Here is a 26,921-nt window from a genome sequence, read left to right as displayed (position 1 = left end):
ATTAGAGAAAAAGCTGCTGAAAAGCGTTTAGTGTACAAATATTGTTTTCGTGCAAGCACACAATAGGAAAAAAAATTTATTAATTAATTAAAAATAATAATATTTAAAATATTGTGAACAAAAAAAACAAAAACAAAAACAAGAAGAAGAAGAAGAAGAAGAAAAAACTATTTCACAATTTCATAATTCTATTAATTAATATAAAAAGTTTTATATCAAATAAATAATAATAAGCTAAATATATGTACATATATTATTTGTGTGGCGTTTCTTTAAATAAACGATTTCTCTCTCAATTTTTAATTAAGTGCAAAACTTATCACAACATCAGAAGAAACAGCAACAACAAAAACAGTGAAAAAGCTTTTATTCAAAGGTGAAGTTCAAAAATGTTTAGTTGTTTTTGTAATAATTTTTGGTTGGAAATATTGTTTTCTCATTGTGTTAAATCTTAATGTTACGTTGTTATATCCATTAATATGATATAATAATATTTACCGCGCAATTAAGCCCTTTTCGCTTGAATTCACCTGGGAAGTGACGTACGAGGTTTGGATAATTTAAGCCAGCAGCTTCAGTGGAATTTTAACTACAAAAAATGTGATAAAGAGTTTCTTAATGATCATGAAAATAAATGTATTCAAAAACTACATATAACAACAACTATATATATGTATATATTATCTAAAACATCTCATAGCGTTTCCCATAGCGTTTTAGTTCTAAAAACATTGGCAATATGTTGAATATATTTCATTAAGACAATTATTTCAATTGAATTTATTCTCCACTCTGTTGTGCTTATTTGCCCTGCTTGGCTTTCGGTTCTGATAACGCTCTAATATCAACGAGCACATATACAAACATGTACATATGTACTCTTGTAGTACCCTAAAGAATGTTTACTATTAGGCATTGTCATACGAACTCATTTCTTCGTCAAGTGTGCTAAACTCTCACAACTTGTAGGAGAACGAACGAACGCGTAAGTTGTGTAGTAAAATATTTGTTTACACTATTTTTTAAAGCTATTTCGGACCTGTTCCCCGTTCGCGCCGTTCAGCCGTTCAGCCGTTCGCCCAGTGAACTACTGATACCATGCCAAAATTAACACCGATGATGTCAGTCAGTACACAACTAACTAAATACATTCACACACAACTGAATTCTAAGAACAGTCAGTCCAGTTTACCGGTTATGAAATTAGTTAGTATGGATAGCGTGTAATAATAGTTAATCCGATGTTGTGTATTTCTCTCAGAGTTTTTTGAAATTCATTTGGTGCCAATTACTATAATTTGTTAAAAAAAATATTAAAAACCAATACAACCAAGTTTCAAATATTCCTATTTTTTATTGTTAAAAAATGTATAAAAAAAATTGTTTTTTGATTATAATATGAAATCTGAAATATACAACACAAACTGTAAAATTTCACATGCACAATGACAAAACGAGAGGCCGTCACTACTAATCAGTACACACTTTTTCACCAAATTTGTCAAAATTATTCGATTGACACGTGTACGTAAATATACAATAAATATATTAAAATGGCCATTTTATGATGTCTTGGGAATAATTTTGGAACACTTGTACATTCGTACATACGGTTGAGGTTGGCTTGAAAAGATTCGTGATTCAGTTTAATGTTTTTACTTTTTTACGAACGAGTACACTGAACGATAGTGTTTAATTAAAGCCACAATAAATAAACTAATAAACTAAAAACTAGAAACTAGAATTAAGTATATATATTTATATACAATAATTTTTCTGATATTTCTAATATTTCTGATAGAATTTATTTTATTCTAATTTACCATATATTTCTCATTATTAATAAACCTTAAAAGTGTTTAGAGTTGCGTTTTTCACATATTGTGTAATAATAGGGTATTCACTTTGTCTTGCAAACTCATTGCAAGGTGCACGAAATGCACAGATAGCGCAAGCTTGCAATGGACAAAAACAAAACACACACACAAAGGTTTTTGCAATTGCTTGCAATCTTGCTATACTTAAACCCATGTGTATATGGTTACAACGAAATAATACTTCTCATATGGATGTGGTGTGCTGCAAAAACAGCTGTTTCATTTCGGTATTGCAATTCTGCAACAAAAGTGTTCTTTCACTCTAGCAATTTTGGTGTAGTATTCTTGCATTTCGCGCATCTTGCAATGACTTTGCAAGACAGAATCAATACCTCTAATATAAATGCTAACGAAGCTCTTCATAGGAACAAATCTAACGGTTTCATTCAGACTCCCCTTTGAGAAATCAGTCTTAACCGGGTATTACACATCGGGTATTACACTTGGTGCTACAACTTGGTGTAAAATCACTTGCACATTACACATCATGAGCAGCCGAAAAAAATAGCAAAAAAACAAAAACACAACAAATGTACTACATAATAAAATTATGCGTGCATTTAAACGATGTTTTTGCTTCCATCCCTTAAAATAAAATGAAATCCGATTTTTGTCGGCTTACATGCAAAAAAACAAAAGCAAGTCGGATGAAAAATAAAAATATTTTGATATTCATCCGTCTGCTAGTCACGTTTGCAAATATTACTATTACAGATGAGATTTGGCACAAATTTCGCATTCAACGCACCAAGAATGATGTACAATACCCACTATATAGCGGATTTCCACAAGAGGTATTACCGCTTAGGAAAGTATGCAAGATTGAAATATCCTTTAGTTAACCTTCAAAGAAGCAGAAGACAAAAAGAAAGTGGATCAGATTTATTTTATTGTTGTGCAGCGCATCCAGAATGTAGATAACGACTTATAAAAGTTCAGCTATTGTTGTTGTAACCCTCAAATGTTTTTGTCGTAACCTATAAAGTAGATAACATGAAAGGAATGTGTTGGTTGTGTGACATATAAGAGGATTATGAGAAAGTGAGAGTTGATTAGTGGAATTGAAATTGAAATCGATCAGGATCACGACAAAGAATCTAGCCAGTTTTATACGGGGGATCCAAGGGTGATTAGAAACAGGTATGTGTGCGCGTTGGAACAGGTTAACAGATCGGCGATGTCACACTTTGAGAATTGATGCATTTATGGGTGGCAAGTAATTGTTTAGCACATGGCTATATCCAGATCTCAATTGAGTTAGGACAGTTCTTGCTGCAAGGGGAAGACATTGTGCTTTTTGGGCAGTGATAGGCGGGGCCTACTGAGAAATAATAGAATACCGTTTCTGTGTAGAGGGAATACAAATATGGTAGAGGAACCATATTTGTATTTGAACACACTAATGTTAACGCCATTGTAATAGGTGTCGATATCTCCATTATATGAATAGAAAAATCGAAAAACACATCTTAGAGAGAGGACTCTACTAAAAATTCCATTGAAATGTTCATTTGTGTGGCACACAAGGTGATGTTATTTGAACAGCAGTTGATTATGTGCTTTACAAGATCTTAGTCGGTCGCAATTCCTTCTGAATTTAATTAGTTGTTCAAAACAGTAAAGTAAGAATGTCGTCTGTCACCTTAACTTTTTAGTTGTTGTGCTAGACTGGAATCTTGAAACTCTTGATGGTTAAAGCTGAAGCGTGAGTGTAGTTAAAGGAGTCACAAAGGATATGTTTCTAAAATAATATTTCATAATTAAAAAAACCCTTAACAAAATTACCAATAAATGTTGTGAATCTATTGTAAAGGTATGGAAATACGTATGTTACAAATAATCTAACGCAGCAAAAACAGATAAATTGTTATACAAAAACAACCAATATAAATGGTTTCTTACTTTAATGGTTTTATGTGGGCAAATTGAACACATCTTTCTGACTATGACTCTGCTGTTAGGCCCGAAAGATCTATAAATAATGAAGATGATATTGTGTTAGACTCTCATTTTCATCAGCATATGCGTATACAGCCAATATTTAACCAAATTAATAAATAGAACTGAATCTCTATATAGAGTTCGGCATGGTATAGAACTCGACACTTCTCATAACGAAACTAGTAAATCCTTTAACAGAATATGGTCAATTTCAAGTAATAGAAACAGTTGAAAAAACCGAGTATAATTTTAAGTGTAAAAAATATCACTAAGTGAAGCATCTTCTGAAGTTTTGAAATTATAATACATCAATTGAACTTATTCCTGGCAATAAAGTGTTTTCTTACTCTTCCAAAAATAATACCTTGCATTGTCAGGTGAGTTTCTGCCATGAATAATGATAAAAACTTCACTCAGATATGGTATTTGACCATGGTATAGCTCGTTTAAGCTGCACCATTATTTGCAATATACATTAAGACTGAAAAGTTTTCGGAAATTCTCATTTAAAATTCGCGCGCTGTATATTTTTCGATATTTTAAGTTTATGTAGTTTGGCAGCACTGTCCTTAATTACTATGCCAAAAATGAGCGCGATCTGTCAGACAGTTCGTTTACGGCAGCTGTTGAAACCAGTTCACCTCAGTAGTGCGTTGCGAAATGTCTTCGACGGTCGTACGACCGTCCTGAAAGGCTTTGTACCACTCATAAACTTGAGTTTTCGATAAAACTGATTCCCCATAAGCCTTTTGTAGCATTCGCAACGATTCTGCACACGAAATTTCGTTCGAAACACAAAATTTGATGCAAACTCTTTGTTCAATATTTTTTTCCATTGTTTTTTTCGCAACGCACTACTGAGGTGAACTGGTTTCAACAGCTGCCGTAAACGAACTGTCTGACAGATCGCGCTCATTTTTGGCATAGTAATTGTCCCTAATTGCTGCCAAACTACATAAACTTAAAATATCGAAAAATATACAGCGCGCGAATTTTAAATGAGAATTTCCGAAAACTTTTCGGTCTTAATGTATGTCATTTATTCCAATAAATTGCTTAAATTGGGATATGAATGACAATAAATGCCATATAATTGTTTTGTGTATAGATTGCAATTCCAGACTTATTGCCACTAAAACACATGGTTCTGTTTGAATTTGACATTATTTTGACTTCCTCTATAAGTAGATCACTGGGTACAGATGTGTTAAAGCTTATAAAGTAATTGTTAAAAAATATCTTAAAGAATCGAATAGGTTTTAAACTCTTTAATAGGTTTAAAGTTTCAAATAGGAATACTTGAGCTTAGGAATAATGCTTCGTCGATTCAAGAATTGTCCTGATTTTGCAGTTGCAGGAATGAATATGTGATCTATTTTTATTGTTCAGACGTAAATCAGAAATTCAATATTGAAAAGCAATTATGAAAAAATATTGTTTATATAAACTATTCTAAAATATAATATAACAATAAACATTGATTAAAAAAATTCTTAAAATTCTTATTTTTATTTATTCTCACGAAATATTAATAATATTAATATGAAATAAGTATATTTGAACATTATTTAATAAAATAATGTAGAAGTTCCATTTCTTTTATATTATTACAAAATATAAAAATTAAAGTACTTACAAGACTAATATGGTTGTTAAAAATATATCAATTAAGATGAACAAATTTCATATTAGGTTTCAAATATTCAAATGGTATTCATCTCATTTTGCTTGCAATAAATGAAGGATGTCCCCATCTTCATATAGACCGTTATGTGCCCCTTATATGCGTTTGCATTTTTGTCCAAGGTTAACAAACGCGGATAAACGAACGCAAAAATCTTCCCTATACTGTTTATGTAATATTTTTCGATTATCGTGACGTGAAATGCTTACATCCTCAACAAAATCCATCATTTTTATTTGTCCATCATCTTCGTTAACTCATCTTGTTCGTTTCTAAATAATATATGACTGCACATAGGTCTGTAAGCTTTGTCTAATTTGGATTTTACAAGCTACTGTAATATCTTTCATACTAACATAATTATCCCAATTGAAGTTTTAACTAAACATCCTTCCTCTTAGGTTCTAAAAGTATTGCGATATTTTAGACCATTAAAAAGCAGATACGGCACGCAGGCAGGATTCTGAAAGTAAGATTTAGGTATCTCAACATGTTTATTAAAGATAAATGCATTTTTTACCTGGTCATAGAGATTCCCATTATGTATAATTTCTATTATAGAGGTTATGCGAATTTAAAAAATATAAAAAGGTTATGATTTGGAATATGTATTATTCCAAAATATGTTAAAAAAATATATCGCCTATCCAACAATTCATGTCAAAAATAACACGGCTCTAAACCGTAACAAACCTTTTTTCCAAATATAGCACACGGGGATTTTTTTATGAGATGTAGACGAAATCGCAAAGCGACTCATCATATCTAAAAAAACGTTTTAATAGTTTCTCAAATTTTTATGGAGGTAAATTTCATAATATCAAAGGGGGACTTCGTCTAGAAGTAAATTAAATAAATAATGAAATACTTTTGAAAAGATTGAAAGCTTTCGTTACTTTTTGGCAACACGTCTCATAGAAATCGGGACAAAATTCTAATGAAACAGAATTAATTCAATTAAATTGTAGTACTGCTCTTCTACAATCGAATGGTCAAATATTCTGGCGTCTTTTTTATAAGAACGTGAAAACATCAGATTTGTTACTGCGCAATTTTTAAAAAAATAATATTTTTGTTATAAAATATTATGTTAAATATTAATGTATAAGTATGTGTATTTCAGTGTTCAAGTTTTATTATAAACATGAAGATTAAAAACTAGCGTACAATCAAAGAATCGAAACGCTTAAGTTTTTTTGGTTATATAGTCAATAGAACCAGCATAGTTTGATATGACCGAATGGATCTGTGGTTATCGCAGAATAAAGAATTATGGGTTTCTTCGGTTAGTTAATTTGGACAGTGGTTCGGAAGTTCTCGTCTTTTTGAGTAAAAATTTCTTTATATTGGGTTTATTTTTTTTTTTGTTTCTTTTATTTTCGTAAAATTTTGTTTTTTAGGCATCTAACGCATGATATGATAAGACTTGTTTCGTTGCTCTTATCGCACGTGTCTGTAATCTCTTCGATTATTTTTTATGGTGCTCATCCTCTCTATCAAACTAAACCACTTTTTTACTTTATAAAATATTTGAATATAATTTGACTTCGAATTTTTTTGCTAATTATAGTCAATGGACTATATCATATCTCTGAGAAGTTAATGTGTTTATTATACTCAGCAGATGGAATTGTGGGAATCGATAATCATTATAATTATTCTGAAAGCAAAGGAATCGGATTTAAAATATCTTCAAATTAATTAATTAATCAAAAGGTGATTAATTTCGGTGCGAATAGTTAAATATGCAGATAAAAGATTTTATAATGTAATAAAAAACAGAAATCTAAAATATGAAAAAAAAAAATCTATTGAATTGTATATTGTCTGAATAGTACAAATTTGATTTGTCCAAATTATATTATTATATTAAATATATAGTAGTGTATGAAAACTGTTAAATATTTTTGATACTATATTTATAAATTAGCACTTTAGAATCGCTTAATTAGTTCATTAGCCCAGTTATAGTAGTTGTCCAGTTAGTATATAGTAGTTCAGTTCTGAAAGCATTTAAATTGTAAAAATCAAAGTTATTTTATATTTTTTTCCTCTTTTTAGAACTAAAATCAACATTTCAAGTTTGTTACATTATACTAGTAGTATGGTCATATGGTATATATTACTTATCAATGCTGTCCTCACGAATTTTTGAAGTTAGAATTAAATAAACAAATATTATTTGGCATCAAACGAAGATGTTAACTATTAGAGAGTGGCAAAAAATAGTCATAAATACGTAAATAAATTAATTTGCGAACTGGTTTTTTGCTTAATTTTTTCCAACGTTTCCAATTTAAATATCTAATACAACGAATAAATATCTTGTCGAATACAATGAAGCAAATTATAAATATATATAAAATGACCACCACAAATATTTAATTTTTATAGACTAATCCATTTGATATAATGCAGTAGAATTTGCTTTGTTGTTAAAATAATAATTATAATATATGCATGACACATATATGAGTACATTTAGATCTGAAGTTGAAGTTTGTCAGGTGGTACACGTGTTTAGGTTAGGTTAAGGCACAAGTAATCGCCACGAATGACACATGTTTAATTTTATTAAATTATTTCGATTACAATATATGAACTAAGGAGACGCTTTTATAGCCCAAGGAACAAAAAAATAATATAAAGGAGAGAGATCAAGAGCATTGCTTCAGATTAAAGAAAATATTTACCTTAAAATATAACAATAATATCTTAAGAACTAAATACTTAAAGTTTTTACATAATATAACTGTTTTAAGTACATTAAATATCCATTGATTGTTTGATTTGGAAACTATGGCGGTTGTTAATTAATTTTTTTTAAAAATGTGCAATTTTGTTTTTAGAAGCCTTGATTCAACTTATAATTTTACTGCAGTATTCTTTCTTCAATTTATAATTACTAATTCTTTACTATCTTAGTAACATTTCCTCAAAAGTATTGCAAAAGTATTACTTTTAAACTAAACCGTCCGCGGTTAAAATATGTGCGGCCCGCGACATGTTTCTGTTCTAGCTTAATTTTCCTTTGATATATATTTTAGTAAAATTAAATTATTTTATTATTATGGAGTAATAAAAAAATTAATTCAAATGAATAATTAATAAAATTAAATTTAACGTTATCACCGTATTCTCATTTTTCTCGAAAAAAACCATGGATGCATATACTTGTTTCTGCGACCTCCAATCTGCACAGGCACTTGTAATGGCCCGCGATCGTCTTTAGTCTGGACAGCCCTGATCTAAACTATTGTCTGGTATTTATCGAATAAAACACCTGAGCATAATTATCGATTTAAATTTTATTAAAATATATGTATCTTATTCCTAAACATATAGGCGGTAATACAAAAAAGCATTCAATTATGTGTGTTATATATACAGAGTAATCCATGTTGTGGCTCCGAAAATAAACATAATAAAACACATTTATGATTGAAATTTTGATCAAATTTTCATTTCAATATATTGTTTGAACCTTTTCATTCGGTATAAAATACAATATTAGACAAATATTCTCCATGGAATATCTTACAGTGAACATCCTTTTGAGGTAATTTTTGATGATTTATCAGTAAATGGCGATTTATCAATCATAACTTGACGGATGCTCATTTTGAAATCATTATGAGTTCGAAAATTGTTCTTACCTATAAACACAATCTTTTACCAAACCATATCTTTTAACCTAACCTAACCGTATTTCGCATCTATATCTGAAATTTCATATTAAAAAGATTCAAAATCTTTTGCCTGTAGCAATTAGAATAGATAGTTTGTGTTATTTTCTTAACTTTCACAAAGTACGATCCTAAAAAGTTTCAGACCACATACTGCTCTATACACTAACTTTTTGTGGATACAAGAGTTTATAACTGCTTTATAATTGACAAAGTTTATTGCAAAAGCCTGATTCGATTAATTGATTTATTAACTAATTTAATAGAGAGATTTCGAAAAGTAGTAAATTGCAACAACAAAAATTCTTTTAATATTATTTTAATTAATTTAGGTTTTGGCTGACCATACACCTGTTTCGAGTATTGCCAAATACTTATCATCATTAGTGGTGTTGGAGTTATTTCTTGTATTAAATTATGCTTTAATTACAATTTTTTGAGACTGCAAGTATCAGGAATTGAACTCGTGCCCTGCCAAATTTGAAGTGCAAAGTCAGCGTTCATTAGCCAACTGACCCAAAGCCGTACTTGACTTATATGTTCGAAAATTGTGTTTTTTGTTAATTTGCTGTGAAAGTTTATTAACAAATTCACTTGCTGTGTTATTTTAGAACAACATCGGTTTATGATTTACTCTAGAATAATTGAATTAATTAATTATATTTTATTTTTAATTGTTAAATTTAAACTAATTTAAAAAAATATAATTTATATACTCTTTCCATAGCAGTATATAAGTATTGACTGAATATTTTTGTGAAAGTTTTCTATACATTTTTAATTTTTTAATTTTTAAAAATTTTTATTTTTTTTTGGTTTTTTTGTGGTGACTTATTCAGCATTATGATTGTAGTGTATTCCTTGTTTAGCGCTACTATGTCTGATTTACGTTACTCTTAAAATATTTTACAGAAATCAACACATTTTTATTATTCAATTCATTGCTTTAACCGCAGTAGAAGCTCATATTGGATAATATCTTTCCTAACCCGACAAACTATAGCTTCACCTTCTTTACTGCTAACTCCAACTTTCTTCGAATCACTAAACCCTAGCAATCCATAATGAATGGCACCCTTATAATCCCATTGTAATTTCTTACAATATCTCTGCTTCATGTGAGGTATCGTAGTATGGTTTTCGTAAAGTGTCGCCTATTATAATCAGAAATGTGTATTATCAGCAAATCCTAAAAAAATATTTATTGAATTTATTATTTATATAATCGTTTTATTTTAGATTACAATCATTAGCGTTTAGACATGATGGACCTTGAAGACTTGCCACGATTGGAATCTTTGTCACCGGCAAAGGATCTTGATATCAATGATGACTTGTTAACGAGTTGTATGAACACCGCCAATGGCTTGCGATTTATTTCACAGGTAATGTATATGTATGAAACGCTAAAAATGTTTGATGAAATGGAATAATTATGTGATTATGAATATTGTAAATATCAATAACTCCAAAGTAATATGATCTCTGCAATAGTAAAAAGGATTGCATTCCAAGTCAAATTGATAATTGAATTGAATACTGACAGGGCAATGGGCCTACTACTTCAGTTCATTATTCTTAGTTAACTTTAAAATTAATTTTAGTGCTAACTCACAAATAAATAATAAATTGAATAATAAATAGGACTAGTCCTTTATCGAATAAAGGATATGATTGAATTATATGATTGAATTGAATTCAAAAAAATTTAGTCAACGATATTAAATCTCAGTGACATTTTTAAATAAATATCAATATCAAATAAAATCAAAGCTATAAAAGAGAATAAGTTATATTTAGATACATTTATATTAATTACACTTTTAATTAAACATATATACATAAGTGGATTTTCTTAAATGGAAAATAATAACTTAAGCGATAAAATTGTTATTTTTAGTTTAAATAATATTTTTTACATGCATAATTCTTTGAAAAGATATTATAAGTAATGTAAAAATTATAAAATTGCAAAAAATCTAATTTAAAATTTAAAGAAAAAATATTTTATCACTATACTTACTATTTTTACATTAAATTGAAATCAATAATTGGCAGGTAATATTCGTTAAAATAGGTTCATGCATTATTAAAAGCTGATAATTTAAGAAGATAATTCATATCAAATATTTATGCTGAAAGGCTGAAATACAAGCTGAAATAAATGTTAGAATTCCTGCTACATCTTACTTATTACATATATTGAAAATTTTTATTTTAAATAAAAATCTTAATGATTCAGGCTACATTTTGCAACTCTGTGTAATTCAAATATTTATCAAACATACATATGTACAGAATACAGTAAAAACTCGTTAAACAAACCAAAAATTATATTTATTGCGGATAAATGAAAACATATGAATAATTACACTAATTATTCATATACCATATATAATTGCTACTCGTAATGAAAGAAGAGATTTTTTTAATTAATTCAAATTTTGATATGAACATATAGTAATAATCTATGTGAATATAACTTGTGTATAATTTTTCTTTCGTGTAAAATTATTACATTGAACAATTTTATTCCTCAGAGTCGATGTTTACACTAAATAATCTCTCTAAGTTTCAATTTCGATTAACATAATTTTAAGTGAAATGGCGTTTAATATTTAATTTCAAAAGATATACAAATTAAACGGTATTGAGATAAGATTGATGAATAATTTCAGTTATTGTGAATGGTTGCACACAAATGACAGATTCACAAAATAAATTCAGGGTTGTTACTTAAAACAAATTTCAAAAATTAATTTATTTGTTAATATTAGCTTTAAACTAAATTTTTGTAAAAATTCCAAATATACTGTTGTTTTTAGTCCACATTCTCGTTTTTCGTTTAAATCAATTCTGTAATATTTTTATATCGCAACTCTGCTTTGTAAAATTGTTAAGAGCAACATTATTAAAACAATTGTCTAATGAAATTGTTATATCCACAGTGTGAAACAGTTTTTAATTATAATGTCATGTCGAAATGAAGTCCTTCTCAAACATAAGTACAGACACTATTTAAATATTTAAATTTAAAAAGAACTTTATATGAAATTATTCCATTTAAAGTGTAAACACTTTTCAATTTTATATGACATTGGAATCGAGTCTATTTTAAACACTAGTGCAGACACCGTTTGAACATAAAATTTAAAAGGAATATATAATACTTTCTGAAGAATTATAGATAGAATTGAATGTCCGCCTTTACCCGCGTAAAAGAGCTTACATTGTACATTTCGTAACAAAATGTTACATTAAAGCAAGTATTTGAAAATTGAAATTAATTTGAAATTAAAAATTATTTAAGTACATGCATAGAACAAATAAAATTTGTTTTTAAATTTAATCAAGTATAAAAATTTAATATTAACTTAATCTAATAATAATCTATAATAATGAAAAAAATATAATATGCTCCATTTTAAAATAAAATTCAATATTTGATCATATATAATAGCTGTATTTTGCCGCATCGAATTGAGGCAAACAACAATATGTCTTTTGGTAAAGTCTCTAATTTGTACGCGATAAAACAACAGACTTTCTACGAAATCTCTAGCCATCTAAGAAAGTACAGAAGTACCTATATGTTACCAAAGTGATAAGCGATCTATTATGAACCTTCATTGCAAATTTTATTTAAATTCTTTGAAAACAAAAATATTAAAAAGAAGTTGAATATTTTTGCTTTTTCGAGGATTTTTTAAAAAATATATTAAATATATAATACACATTATTATTGCTTTTACGGAGACTATACAAGATTCCACAATATCGAAATAATATTTCCAGATTTTTTTATATTATAAATAAAAGCATGCAGGTAAATATATTAATAATAGAAACTCTATAATAAAATTAATAAGTAACTGAAACTATAATATATTAAATGAGTTGTCTTAACCTAATTATGATAACACTTAAAATATAAAAAAATATTTACGTATCACTATTTTTTTAATTGAATAAATTATTTCTTACTATTGTCAAAACTATAGTAAATTATAAGAAAATTTGAAAATGTGATAATTAAATAAAACAAAATGCATTAATAATATATTTTAATTTGATTGTTTAGTATTTACTTTACTGTAACATACTATACAGTTCACATAAGTAACTAAATAAACGTCCTTTAATATAATAAATAGCATTTACCATAATTGAGCTGTGCTAACATAAACCAATTATTACTGTAGGCGAATTATTCAATATTTGTTACAATTACAATACATGGTTGCATTTTATTTGAACAAACCACATAGGTTCATGTCAATTTTTATTGATTTGTGCATTCAATCATGTTAAAAAGTATAAAAATCAAATTATACGTTTCTCTTATCACAATTAATTAATAAATATAACAAAACATTTTGAATTTTAAATGATTATAATAAGTCAATGACAGTCGCAATGTATTTTAGTATTACTTCGAGAGATCATACATTTTTTTATTAATTATAACTTGAGAATTCTAATATAACAACATTAATGTTAGTAAAATAATTGTTATCAGGGTAAATTCAACAAATTTAATACATATATTTTATATATATATAAATAATTATATCTAACAAACTGATTTCCATATCATATGTTTTGATTGTATATATACTCTCCACAATAATAATTGTTATTAAATATCAATATAAATCAATAAACAACCATATTATAAACAGTAAAGAACTACCATATTTAACAGAAATAGTTTTTTTATTAATAAGTTTAAACCACGGTAAACCATTTCATACTATTTTTCGAAATATAAAAGTTTTATTTGCAGCACTGAAAAAGCTTTTTCACACATGAGCTTTTCGTTTTGCTCAGTTGCAAATTTTTAACACAACTTAATGGTGAGTAAACCGTACCGAACTGTCAAATGGTGAATCGTCGCGTTAAAGTGGAAATAAGAAAAATACAAAGTTCTGTGAAAATATAATTCGTATTAATATAATAATGTAATAAAATAAACATTCATTAATTGATATTATTAATTCTAAAATTAGTATATAAAATACAATTCATTTATGAATACAGTTTAGGTTCTCAGTTTTTGCATATGCTGAAGTTGTTATTGTATTGTATTGCTCTTCATTTGCTTTTTACTGTATTTCGTGTCAAAGTCGACATGTTTTACGTTTGTTGCTTTCCTCCTCCAAAAAGTTGTGCATATTTTGAAATAATATATTAAGTGCTTTCAATTTTATATTCAATTACGTTTTTTAGTCACAATTTTTAAATTAAAACGCGGACCTGGTGTCAATGGCTGCATGTGTCGTTCGTTGTAAAACTTCTAACATCAAATGAATTAAATTCAACAAGTTTAGTACTTATTTAATAATGTGCATTTCTTTTTTTATATATTTAGTCATAAACTAAAATCGATTGATATGTTGTTTGAAACTAACAACGTGTGAAGGTATAAAATTAATTGTTTCTGTTATTAACGCTGCTCGAATCAGTCAGTCTTCATACACGTATTCATATTTACGAAGTGAGAAGTCACTAACACAAAACAAAACGACCATTTGCACAAAAAAACAACTAATTTCACCATCAATTTTGTATTTTTGTATTTTGTATAAATTATAATCGGTAAAAGAAATTTCTCCGGCGTTTAACTAAGTTTACTTTGTTCCTAAATTATTAAAATGTTACAACCAAAAGCATTGTTTTTTTTTAATATTTTAGTGTAAAAAATACCCCAGAAGCAATACCTGAAATTTTTATAAGTGAAAATACGCAGCAAAGTTGTAGATACAAAGCAACCAAAAGCAAATATTAGTAACCAATATATTGTCTTTGTTTCAACGCAATATAAACAATAAGCGAAAAAACAAATAAAACAAAAAAAAAAATAAAAACAAAACCGAAAAGATTGAGAGTATTTTTCATTCAAGTTCTAAATTCTTTATGAACAATTTATTGTTTTGAAAAAAATTATTCAAGTTCAAGGACGAGTAAAATCAAATAAAGTAGCAAGAACAACAACAACAACAACAGCAGCAACAACGGCATTGCTTGTGCAGATATAGAAAATATCTGGAAAAACGGTTCTTGTGTTAAGTAAAAGTAAAAGAATTTTTGTGAGAAGTTCAAACGAGATTTTTCTAAAAAGCGCGTGGGTTGCCGCACAATATTTCAAGAAACATCGATCATTCAACCCAAAGCAGATACTCAAGAAGGGAGGGGACAATTAAATTGCGTCGCAGAGCCGAACAAAGGTGAGTGTACGATTTTATTAATGCATTTCAAATTCGCAACGGAACACATTTCACCCCCATTCTCACATCACCGCTTGTTCACGCTTTAGTTCTTTTGAGACCTAAAATAAATGCCGACTACGCATCAATTAATTTTTCTCAAACAAACATCACATTAGAAATTGTTAACTACATAACATTATTATATTATGTTGAACCTTTTCCGAGTTAGTGCATCTGGGCACTTTTCCTCCTTGATAGCTGGAGAGTTTCTGCAGAGTTTCACCAATTTCACTGATTTTGACTGAATTTAGTTTATTCCTTATAAGCCTCGTGATTATTCAATGACTGATCTAAGATCGGCGTACCGCCTCGTGCGGTTACTGATTACTCTGAGATTAGATAGTGCTAAGTAAGGCAGCCTGTCGGTTTTAGCATATAGGTCCAGGACTCTGTCCTTTATGTATTTTTTGAACGAATCTATTCTAAGGTCTCTTAGCATGTCATTCGTGCAGATGTACCATAGCACTTTGAAGAGTCTTCGGAGAGCCTGACTTTGAGCAACTTGTAGATTCATAACATAACATATGAATACATATTTATTTCGACACTGATAAGCTGTCTCAAAGAAATGTAGTCTTAAACCAATTCTAGGCGTGTATAACCCCATGTTTAAACAAACTTAATTTATACTTCATTTCCATTTAATCAATATTTCTTTTTCATACAAAAGTTAATTTAAAGGGACAAAAAAATACCCGCTTCAAGCACAGCTTCATTTAGCAATAATCTTAATTTATCCTCCATTTCCATTTAATGGATATTTCTTTTTCATACAAAAGTTAATTTCAACTTAGAGACATAAAAATGCACTCTTCCGGCATAGCTTCATTTAGCAATAATCCTCATTTATTCTTCATAAGTGCTAAAGGATAATTTTTCCTTTATTTCAAATTAATTTAAAGGGACAAATAATGCCCTCTTCAAGCACAGCTTCATTTAGCAAAAATCTTCTTTTATCCATCATTTCTGTTTATGAAGATTTCTCTTTCATACAATCGTTAATTTTAAGGGACAAAATAATGCCTTCTTCAGACATATCTTCATTTAGCAAAAATCTTCATTTATTCTTCATAAGAGCTGAAGGATATTTTTTCTTTGATACAAAAGTTAATTTAATGGGACAAAATAATACCCTCTTCTGGCCGAACTTCATTTAGCAAAAATCTTCATTTATTCCTCATTTCTGTTCAATGAAAATTTCTCTTTTATAGAAAACTTAATTTAATGAGACAAAATAATGACCTCTTCAGGTCCAGATTCATTTAGCAAAAGTCTTAATTTATTCTTCATAAGTCCTGAAGGATATTTTTTCTTTGATACAAAATTAATTTATACAGACAAAATAAATGAATATATTTTGTTGCACTAATTTTAATTAAATTAATTTTGAAACACTGATTATGAAGAAGTGATATTTGTTTTTTTAAAAGTAGGCTTTATTAGGTTTTTAATCTTAATGATGACTGTAACTATGCTCCATATTCACTTGTTTCTTTAAGTTGATGTAATTGTAATTAATGTAAGTGCATTTCTGTTGCAAATCGCATTTGCAATTTTAGTGTTACATTCTTGCATTTTGTACACCTTGCAATGACTGTAAGACTTTGTATACTTCTAATAGGTTAGAATTAACTTCTGCTTTACTATGAATGTTCTTCGAAAAACCGTCCGAAAGTGAAGTATTTTCATACTTCAATATAAAACAAAGAGTACTAGTTTGACCGAATCTTAGCATTATATCACTATGACTGCAATATTCTCCCCAATATATATCTACAAGAAAGACTCTTCTTTAAACAAAACCTAATAGACATAATTTAACAACTTAATTTACATGAAATTTCTGTGTTATTTACAAAATACAACTTCGTTTACCAAAAGAAGACTATTTATCTTATAAAATTAATACTATAAAATAATGGATAATAGTTCAGTTCATATAGTTGTTGTTGTCGTCTGGGTAGTAGACCTGATTCTGATGACACGAACTATGTAAAAACACACTTGGGTGACAAGGCAACACTCAGGTAGAAAAAGAAAGTTTGGAGTTGGAATTTGAATGATATAAACTGAAATATTATTAATCGATTTGACTGGAGATGGAGTTAGAGTCTTTTCTAGACTATTCTAATCCATTGTACATCAGAGCCTTGTTGTGCAAAATATAGAATAAGGTTCTTTGCAGTAGGTTCAAGATTTGAGGTTGAATCTTCAATAATTGTTCTGAATGAGGTAAAATTCAGTAAATAAAAATTGTTGATAATAAATGGATAAATTGTTGACTCTCATAGTATTTTTTTATACAAACATAATCTGTCTTCAGTTTATGGTATATGAAATACTTTTATCTTTACTTCATGTACGTTTAATGATTTTGTTGATAGTTGAGGTTTCTATTTCAATTGAGGTTTTTATTTTATATGAAAATGGTTACATATATATATATATATATATATATAATTCTATAAAAAATAGTAGTCATAATATAATTTGTTTATATTAAGAGGTTTGAGCATATGGTTTTTAAATAAAATTTTATATTTTTTTATTTATCAAATACCAGAATAATATAGGTTTGAATTACGTCTTTTACTTTAACAAGACAAAACAGACTTCAGAGTAATAAAAATTGTACCCATAAAAAAGAATGCAGTACATATGTTATGTTATGGTTTTTACTAAATCTTGAAAAGGTTAAACTGCATAGCAACGGATTTAGTGATTAATCACTAAATATATCGTATATGGAATATGAAATGCTTTGACAAGGAAAATGTTTAAAAGAGAGTTAACCAGAGAAATTTATTTTCTTATATATTTTTTTATTATTAATATTAAATTTTTCTCACTGCTTCTATTGATTGCGAAACAACAAAATTACTTATTATTTGATAATCTATAAACAATTTATGTAGACATCTTGAGCTGCCCCGTAAAGGTATCAATCATGTTAACAGGTCAGTGTCAGGTCAATGTCAGACAGGAAACTATGCTAGTAGATTAAGTCTTCCCTTCAATGGCTCTTGTTGCAACTGAAAGCATACTTGGCTATAGTCACTGTTTCAGTTTAGTAGCGAAATTCTGATATATCGAAATCAGATAATAGTTTTTGTGTTTTTTCTTAAGTGGTCTTAAAAAAGTAAGCTCTCTTTTCGATGGGAAGAGAAGAGCTCTACCTGAATTATGATGTTGATAATTTCTTTTAATTAATGACTTCTAGAATCGTCAAATCCAATAACGTACAAGAAAATCATTTAATGAACATAATTATATTACTATATGCAATATGTGCAGTAGACTTGCACATATTGAACTAAAGCTTTCATTTAAAAGAATTGCTTATTTATTTGATCGATTTGGACTTTCTAGTTCCATTTTATTTCGTATGTTTTATGTAATATATGCCATATTATATAACCAACTTCTAATTCATTTGTCCTATTTTACATAATTAAATAGTATGCAGTTATATTACTATGATCGAAACAAGTTATTAAACTCATTTGCACTTCACAAGGCGTCTGTTAATGTTCATTAACTGCGCAACCATCTTAAGGTGTTATTGTTCTTCCAGCGGAACAGTAAGGCTAGAGTAACAGTCTTGCAGTATTATGCGTGTCTTTCTTCAACACTAATGTGATTTATGTTATTCATGTTCTTATTCAGCTGACATAATTCAAATTTTAATATCTACTCACGAACTAGTTCATTGGATTAAAATGAAAATGAATGGATTATAATTCACAAGTACAGAATGTAGTATCTAATTATATGTAATTTAAAGCTTTAAAAATTTGTTAAAAAACTTCACCGAAAACTCATTTTAAAATAAAAGTCACATATTTTACTAACATAATAATTAAATTTTTCCAGTATATATCAATAATATTATTTTCTTTTTTCTTTTTGCAGAAAACCCCTCCCTCAGAAGCTTAATTTTGTTAGCAAATATCAGTTAGCATCAATTTGAAAACTGCAGTAAAGTAATCTATATTTTAAAAAACTATTCGAAAAAAATAATTATAAATCGTGTTCCTCTGCGCAAATCAATTGATTACAAGGAAACGTTATTGAGAATCGAGTAGGCGAAATCAAGCGGAAGAATATTGTTACTATTTACAAAAATTAGAAAAACAAAAGCGTCAAGATGAGGTCGAATAAAAAATCGTATGCTATAAAAATATTGCAAATAGCATTGGCATTGAGTTTGTTACAGGGGGATCCTGATATATATCTGCAACAACGTTTACGTAGCTGGGACTCTCAACTAGAACTGCGAGATGGTGATGGTTGGGAGTTGGAATTGTTGCGTGCTGTGCCAATGGTGGAATATCCCTATGCCAACCGAAAAACTATGATGCCGTTGATAGAGGATTTAATACGTTATGATCGACAACGCGAGAAACATAATCATCAAAATATAACGGCATATTTGCTGGTACATAATGATCTTGCTACAAATCAAACAGCTGCAATACAAGAACTACAAGCAACGCCTAACGCTCAAACTGTTAGTAACCCAAGTACTGGTGCAGCTGGGCTGGAGCATGTAAATGCAGCAAATTTAGCATCTACAGAATTAAATGTAAATGCTTCTCGTTTGAGTCCAATACCGGAACTAGATATGTTTTTAAACTTGGATACAGCTTTTGATCCACGTCCGATATGGGAGCAGAATTTAGCAAATTTAAGTGATTATGGTGATTTGTCTGGACTAAACCATTATAATGGATTGCCTCTGAAAGATGAGCCTTCAAGTTCAACATATTTAGATGTATATTTACCAAATTTTTCCGACGATAGTCTGAAAGATATTAAAACTGAAGGAGCGACTGCGTTGAATGATACATTTCCAAATCCTGGCGATTTGACAAGTATTAAAAATGAGCACTCCGACAATAATGACCTCAATGAACTCGAAGCTTTGAATAATCTTGCTTCATGTTCTTCAAATTCATTATCTCAAAGATGCATTAAAAAAGAACCAGTAGACTCTGAAAAAGATACAAATGATTCGGATCCATTTTTAACTACTGAGGTAACATTTATTTAAGAATTATCAATGAAAATTTGATTATATTAAAATATTATAATAATGAATTTTTCTATTGTCATATATAATAAAATGGAAAGTAGATATGATAAAAACGATTGTAGAATCCAACATCATGCAAAACCTCTTTAATCTAGATTCCAGAATGCAAGTGATCTGTGACCAGCCTTTAGAAATCATTGCGCTTATAATCTAATACGAGTGTATAAGATTAGTTTATATGTCATACTTATAATTTTCAGCATTTTTCCAAAATAATTAACTGAATACAGTATAATAGTAGAGTAGAGACAATCTATTTCTAAGGAAGACACTATCAGAACCCAACACAGTTGACAATGCAAAATTAAAAGAAGAAATTTTCTCTCAACAATACCCGGAAAACCAGATAGATATAATTAAATAACTTCAACTCATATTTGAGTGATTAGAAATGTATCTATTTTATAGAGTATGTCAATTCACTAGAAATGCAATGACATACTTAAATATAGTGTTAGTATTAAATACTAGCACTATTTTTGATATGTATAAATAATAATACAGGCTTATATGGTTCCAATTGAGTGTTTATTTTTTAAAAAATATACCAGCTTGATTTTTATATTTATTGTAAAATAATTTAAAATTTTCTTTATAAATAAAAAAAATATTTATTTTATTTATATCATACGTTCTCATTCCAAAATTTTCATATGCATTAATTTATTCATAAAAAATGCGTAAAAATTGCCTCGCAAACAAACTTGCCATCCTCACTTGCAATGATCAATGTCTCGTAATAAGATTTTAACATATCGCACAGTGATTCAGATTCAACTTTTATTCCAAATAAAATGTATTACATTATTTAATAACAATAATAATAATAATATTTCTGCGATAAGTATTGATGGGAATATTTGATTACCTCTAACTTACCGGTAGCGTGTATTTGTTACAGACCTTATTTTTATTGGATCAAACTCTTTTAATTTGAATAACTTTTATTATTTCTGTTATTTTTAAATAACATTATTATATGTTATTTATATAATATATTACTATTTTATTATGATTATAATAAAATTAAAATAATTTGTTATAATTAAAATGAAAAAATTATATCCGAATATTATTTATATTATATTTTATATATAATAATATATATGTTATTATATTTATTTATATTTATATCTCATAGCATATTTCGTTCAGTACTACAAACCCAAGACACTTTATGGTACACATATTCTACATTTAAAAAAAAATAAAAACATATAGAATTTATACTCGAAAAAATCAACAATATCTGGAATTAACAAAAATGTTAAAAAGACAAGACGAGGCATTTGGATAAAACTTACACATTTTTTAATTTAATTAGTTTAGTTAGTAGTTAGGATTAGTTAAATTTAAAATAAAATTTGCTGAAATAAGGTTTGTCCATTGCTTTTCTAAAGAATTGACATTAAATACCACATAAAATATATACAATTCTAATAAACTCGAACTTAAGATGGAGGAACATAAAAAATCCTTAAATTTAAATTACTCAGATATTTATTTTCGTGAGACATTTTTTTTACTTACCTGTAAATCTAAATAGGCCCACTGTGCTTCAAAATAAATCAGTGAATCGCTTTGGATGTTTTTTATATTTCATATTTAAATAAATATAATGAATTTGGAAATGTATTTTTAAATTTTTTTTTTTTTTTAAATGCATTTTATTTTATTTAAAATTTTTTATTTCTGTATGTGTATTTTTTTATAAATTAAGGCCAAATTTTTAACAAATAATTATTTTGCTTTAATAAATGTGGCACGAAATTTATTGTATATTTAATAAATTACAATTTATTAAGTATAGGAAAATATAATAAGCACTCTATTATAAGAAAATGGCACATAATGGACACAACTCCTTTGAGAAAAAAAAAACATTACTGAAATATTAAAGTTCTTATATAGCAGAAATTAAAAAAAAAATTAGGTTTTATGAGATTTGTGAAAAGTTTATTGTTTTTCCAAATCAATTAAATGGATTTAAACCATATTTATTTTTAATCTCATTAAAGGAAAAGTACAAATAGATCTAAATCCATGTTGTAGTATTTTCCTAGCTATGTTTTGTCGCCAACGATCAAAAACTACTCACAACATCCACCCAACGTAGTTTCACAGTTGCCAAAAGAGCTGGGAACAACAATATTAAATATTATTAAACTTAAGAATATTTAATAGACTAAGGTCCATATATCTCCAATTTGATGTTTTTGACTACAATTATTTTTTAGGCGACGAGGTACACGAACACTAGATTACAAGGCTTCACTAACTATTCCAACAACAATAAATACTATATTAACTGACAGTAGAATTGATAGATTTCTTTAAGCTAACAAACTAAAGTCCCTTTGTTGTTTTAGTGTTTTTGATTTTATTCAATTTAGTGACCAATAAATTAAAATTTTATATAATACGAAACTGTCTTTCTTGGCTTCAAATAACTCTTAAACTCTGTATGATCGAAAAGGCTTCTATTACATAAAATTATTAATAAATTAAATAATAAATTAAATATTATAATAATTTTTTTTTAGGTTTTCTTTAATGTTTATACAATGACAATAAGTTATATTTGAAATAGACTGTAATGGTGAAGAATAGGGTTGTCTAAAGCACGGTCCGAGAGTCTCATGCGATCCGCGGTTAATATTTTTTCGGCCTGCGACATGTTTTTACTCTACCACAATTACGCAAATTTTTTTCTGTTAAATTTTAATAACATTACATTATTTTATTTTCTTGATGTCCCAAATAAATGAATTAAAATGTTTTCAAGAATTTATTACACGTTAGTTTACTTAATTAGCAAAGACTTTAGTACATAATTCTTTGTACAACTGGTTCAAAAAACTCGTAATCTAGTGCCATAAGTCATCAGATTTAAAATAAAATATTTTTCATATGGCAACAATTAATTTTAATAATGTTGATATTGATAAAATTGTTAAAGATAAATTAAGGAAGAATTAAAAAAACTAATTCTCGCCGTATTTTTATTTTTCTCTGACAAAATTATAAATATATGTATTTATTTCTCCAACCCTCCACCTTTTCAGTGATTTAAATTGGCCCGCGATTTTATTGGGTCTGGACATCCCTGGTGCAGATTAAACAATTATTTTTTCCTTAGGAAGTTTTTTGTTTTAGTCTTGTAAAGGTGATATCAGGTTGATCACTAATGGTTTGGATTAACCTGTAAACAATGTGTATACTTTTATAGTGTTTTGGATTGGTATCGAGATTACTGCTAGATTTATGTCTGCTGCAATCAGGAACCGTAACTGTTATTATTAAAAACATATAAAAACAAATACAACACATAGTAAAGCTTATTATTTTTTGTTTTTTAAAATAAAATACTAAAAAAAAATGTTGATATGTTGATAATCTTCAAATTTGACTGATGAATCAAAATAAGTTAAGTCCACAGGTTTGAACGCAGATGAATACCCAATTATTTTGTGTCTATTCTTCGTGATAACTGTGCAGTCTCAATTGAGACATAGTTGATGAGTTTGTTCTATAGTACTAAGTTTTTGATTAAAAGACAATAATTATAGCTAATTCAGTTGCTGTCTTCAACCTCACTGAATAAAGATATAGATACAGAACTGAAGGGGGAAATATTAACACAACTTTAATATAATATAATTAGTTATTAAAATCTATTATGTTAATCTCTAAACCCAGGTTTCATACTTGAACTGAACCTGTGCTTCTAAAACTGACAGTTATGATGTGATCTTCTCTGTTTTGCTGCTTTCAAATTTGCTTCACGATTTTATTTTTCAACGAATTAAGCTACAATAATTAACCTCTTAAGAGTCAGATTTTGCAAAATTCATTAAAAAATTTAATTATTTTCAAATTTTGTGCTCAGTTATCTGAGCGAATGTTGATAGAACTTTTTGATAGAACAAAGTGGCGCATATAAAATCCAAGCAGCGAAGTGACTCAGCATTTCTCTCTCATTTAGATTATTTTTTATTTATTTCGAACGTTCAATGAAATTATGTTTTGATTTTTGTTTTGCACACAAAACTAAACTTTGAATTTTCCAATCGTCATTGTATTATATAGATATAAAAAATATATATATATATATATATATATATATTTAATATTTTATTATATACTGCACATATGAAAATTAGTGCATTTTTCCTTTTACTTTTAATTTACAAATTATTAATATTGTTTTTATTATGTCAGACAATTTTTTTTTGTCATTGAATATTTTGAGTATTTATAAAATAATTTTTGATTTTACAAGTATTTTAAATAAAAAATTCTCGTTCAGGTTACCTTGACTAGAAAAGTGTACCGAATATTGTTTATTATATCGAAAACATAACACACGTTGAATTGAATATATCCATATATATATATATATATATATATATATATATGAATATAATATATATATCTAATATTTTCTGGAATATGTAAATTACAAAGCTTAGATATATCCTTAGATCGTAACTTTAGAGTAAAATTTTAAGAAGAAAACAAAATCAAATGGGTGAAGGTTGCCGTATGTCTGAATGAAATTCTTATTTGACCTGGATTTTTTGGGTTGTTTTTTTTTATTTCTGTTTAAAAAAAGTATGATAAATATATTTTTTTTAATTGCTTTTCCTATATAAAGTGTGTTTTAATGCTAATTTATAAAATACAGAAATACTGTTTTTGTTTTCTTTTATTTTACTGTTTATTATTTTTTTTCATACATAAAGTTTTAGTCTATGTATGTCTGAGTTTTTTTGAACCATCGTATCTATATAATTAATTTTCTTATGAATTTTGTATACGGAAATATTTATAATGTTTACACTAAATTAATATTGTTATTTATGCATTAAAAATTGCTGAAGATGATAAAATTTAACGAATAACTTAATGCACATAATCAACGCGAATAACTTAGCTTTGGTTTTGTTAAATTGCCATTCATAAAAAACTATGTTTTTGAAAGACGAAAGGTTTATAGATACATAAGAAACTACCTTGTCTACCGAAGGAGCACAGAAAAAAAAAAACGAAAATTTCTTTTTGAAACTAACTTTCGTAAATCGGTTTATGAAATATTAAACCACAGTTTAAAAAGAAAGACTCATAGCATGTGAATGAGCTATAATACTTCATTACCTATTACTATAGGCTATTACTATTAGCCTATTATTCTTCTAGTATAATATATCAAATTTTATTTAATTTTTTGAATAATTTTTTGAACAATTTATTTGAAAAATCTTATCTCCAATAAGGTTTAAGGTTTAGTCCTTATTATTACTATGAGTACTCCCTTTTTGGTGAGTTATTCGGCTTGCTCATTTCTTCAGATCCCTGCATGTCTACAAACGCAGTATAGCTCAACTTTGTAGTCCCTGCCTGGGTGATTTACTTTATAAAAACAACTGCCATCTTAAACTAGCGTCTATCATTTGAAAGGTACCTTAAATAAACGAAAGTATGGCTATTATAGTTAGCATATGTATATCTTATAAACTAGTGTTTATCAGAAAGAATGATTACTAAATTGGTTTCGTAATGAAACTAGTTTATTAGAAAGGATGATTACTAAATTGGTTTCGTATTGAAATGCTATAGAATATATGTTCTTAGGCTTTCCTATTTGTCGTCATATAATATATAATTATAATTTACTATGCAAAATACATGGATGTATGTCCAACTCTAATTCTTCACGATCCAACCATTTTTGCACCATTTTTTTCACAGTAAAAATTAGAAACTACAATTATTTCAAAAGAAATTGCTTGCTTGTCAGTGGGGATTATAAAAACACCTGGAATAAGAAGATATTCTTTTGATTTGCCTTTGAGAATCATTATTTCGATATCGTAGGGCTTCAGTTTCTTTATTCTTATGTTTATTGCATGGTCGAATTAAATGAATTTCGCGAAGAAAAGTGAAAAGTACGCTGACTTAAAAGTGGTCTATTTTTTTAATAGATTCAACGGATTTATCAACTCAGTTGGATAATTTATAATGTCATACCTATTTGTAGTATTATATATAATTTATAGAACGCATATAGTACTAAGATTCGTAATTACTACTTGAATTTTGTTGTTAATTACATTGTAGTTATTGTTTTTAGTTTTTGTGTTTGATTGTAATTTGTGGGTAAATTCTACAAGTTCTAGGTTCTTGTGCAATAGATATTACCACTTTATATATTTTATTATTGATATATGCATTATTCTTATTAAAGACTATTTTCTTATTATATTTACTTCATATTATTATATACTATCTTTTATGAATATTTTGTTGCTCCAGTGCTATTTAAACTTTTAAATAATTTTTTTTTTTAATTAATTGCGTTATTTGTGT

The 26,921-nt window shown here is 27.6% G+C and overlaps 1 protein-coding gene across 5 annotated transcripts in view; it reads left to right on the top strand.

Annotated features, from left to right (window-relative positions):
* The first annotated feature begins 243 nt into the window (after positions 1-243).
* Positions 244-26,921, top strand: part of LOC119680154 (segmentation protein cap'n'collar) — an 82,740-nt gene continuing 56,062 nt past the window's right edge. Inside the window, exons 1-3 of one of the 5 annotated variants that reach the window (XM_038092839.1) lie at positions 14,040-14,113; positions 14,883-15,415; positions 19,370-20,495. In XM_038092839.1, coding sequence (XP_037948767.1) covers positions 19,605-20,495 — 891 coding nt within the window. In that variant the 5' untranslated portion in view covers positions 14,040-14,113; positions 14,883-15,415; positions 19,370-19,604. Of the gene's footprint in view, positions 377-10,427; positions 10,574-14,039; positions 14,150-14,236; positions 14,611-14,882; positions 15,416-19,369; positions 20,496-26,921 lie in introns of those variants that run through there. The other 4 variants (XM_038092837.1, XM_038092838.1, XM_038092841.1 and 1 more) reach the window with 4 other exon arrangements.

Source organism: Teleopsis dalmanni, chromosome 2, assembly GCF_002237135.1.
Source record: "Teleopsis dalmanni isolate 2A chromosome 2, ASM223713v2, whole genome shotgun sequence".
NCBI lineage: Eukaryota > Metazoa > Arthropoda > Insecta > Diptera > Diopsidae > Teleopsis > Teleopsis dalmanni.
The sequence above is the reverse complement of the archived record's forward strand: the minus strand, read 5'-3'. Positions and strand labels throughout refer to the sequence as shown.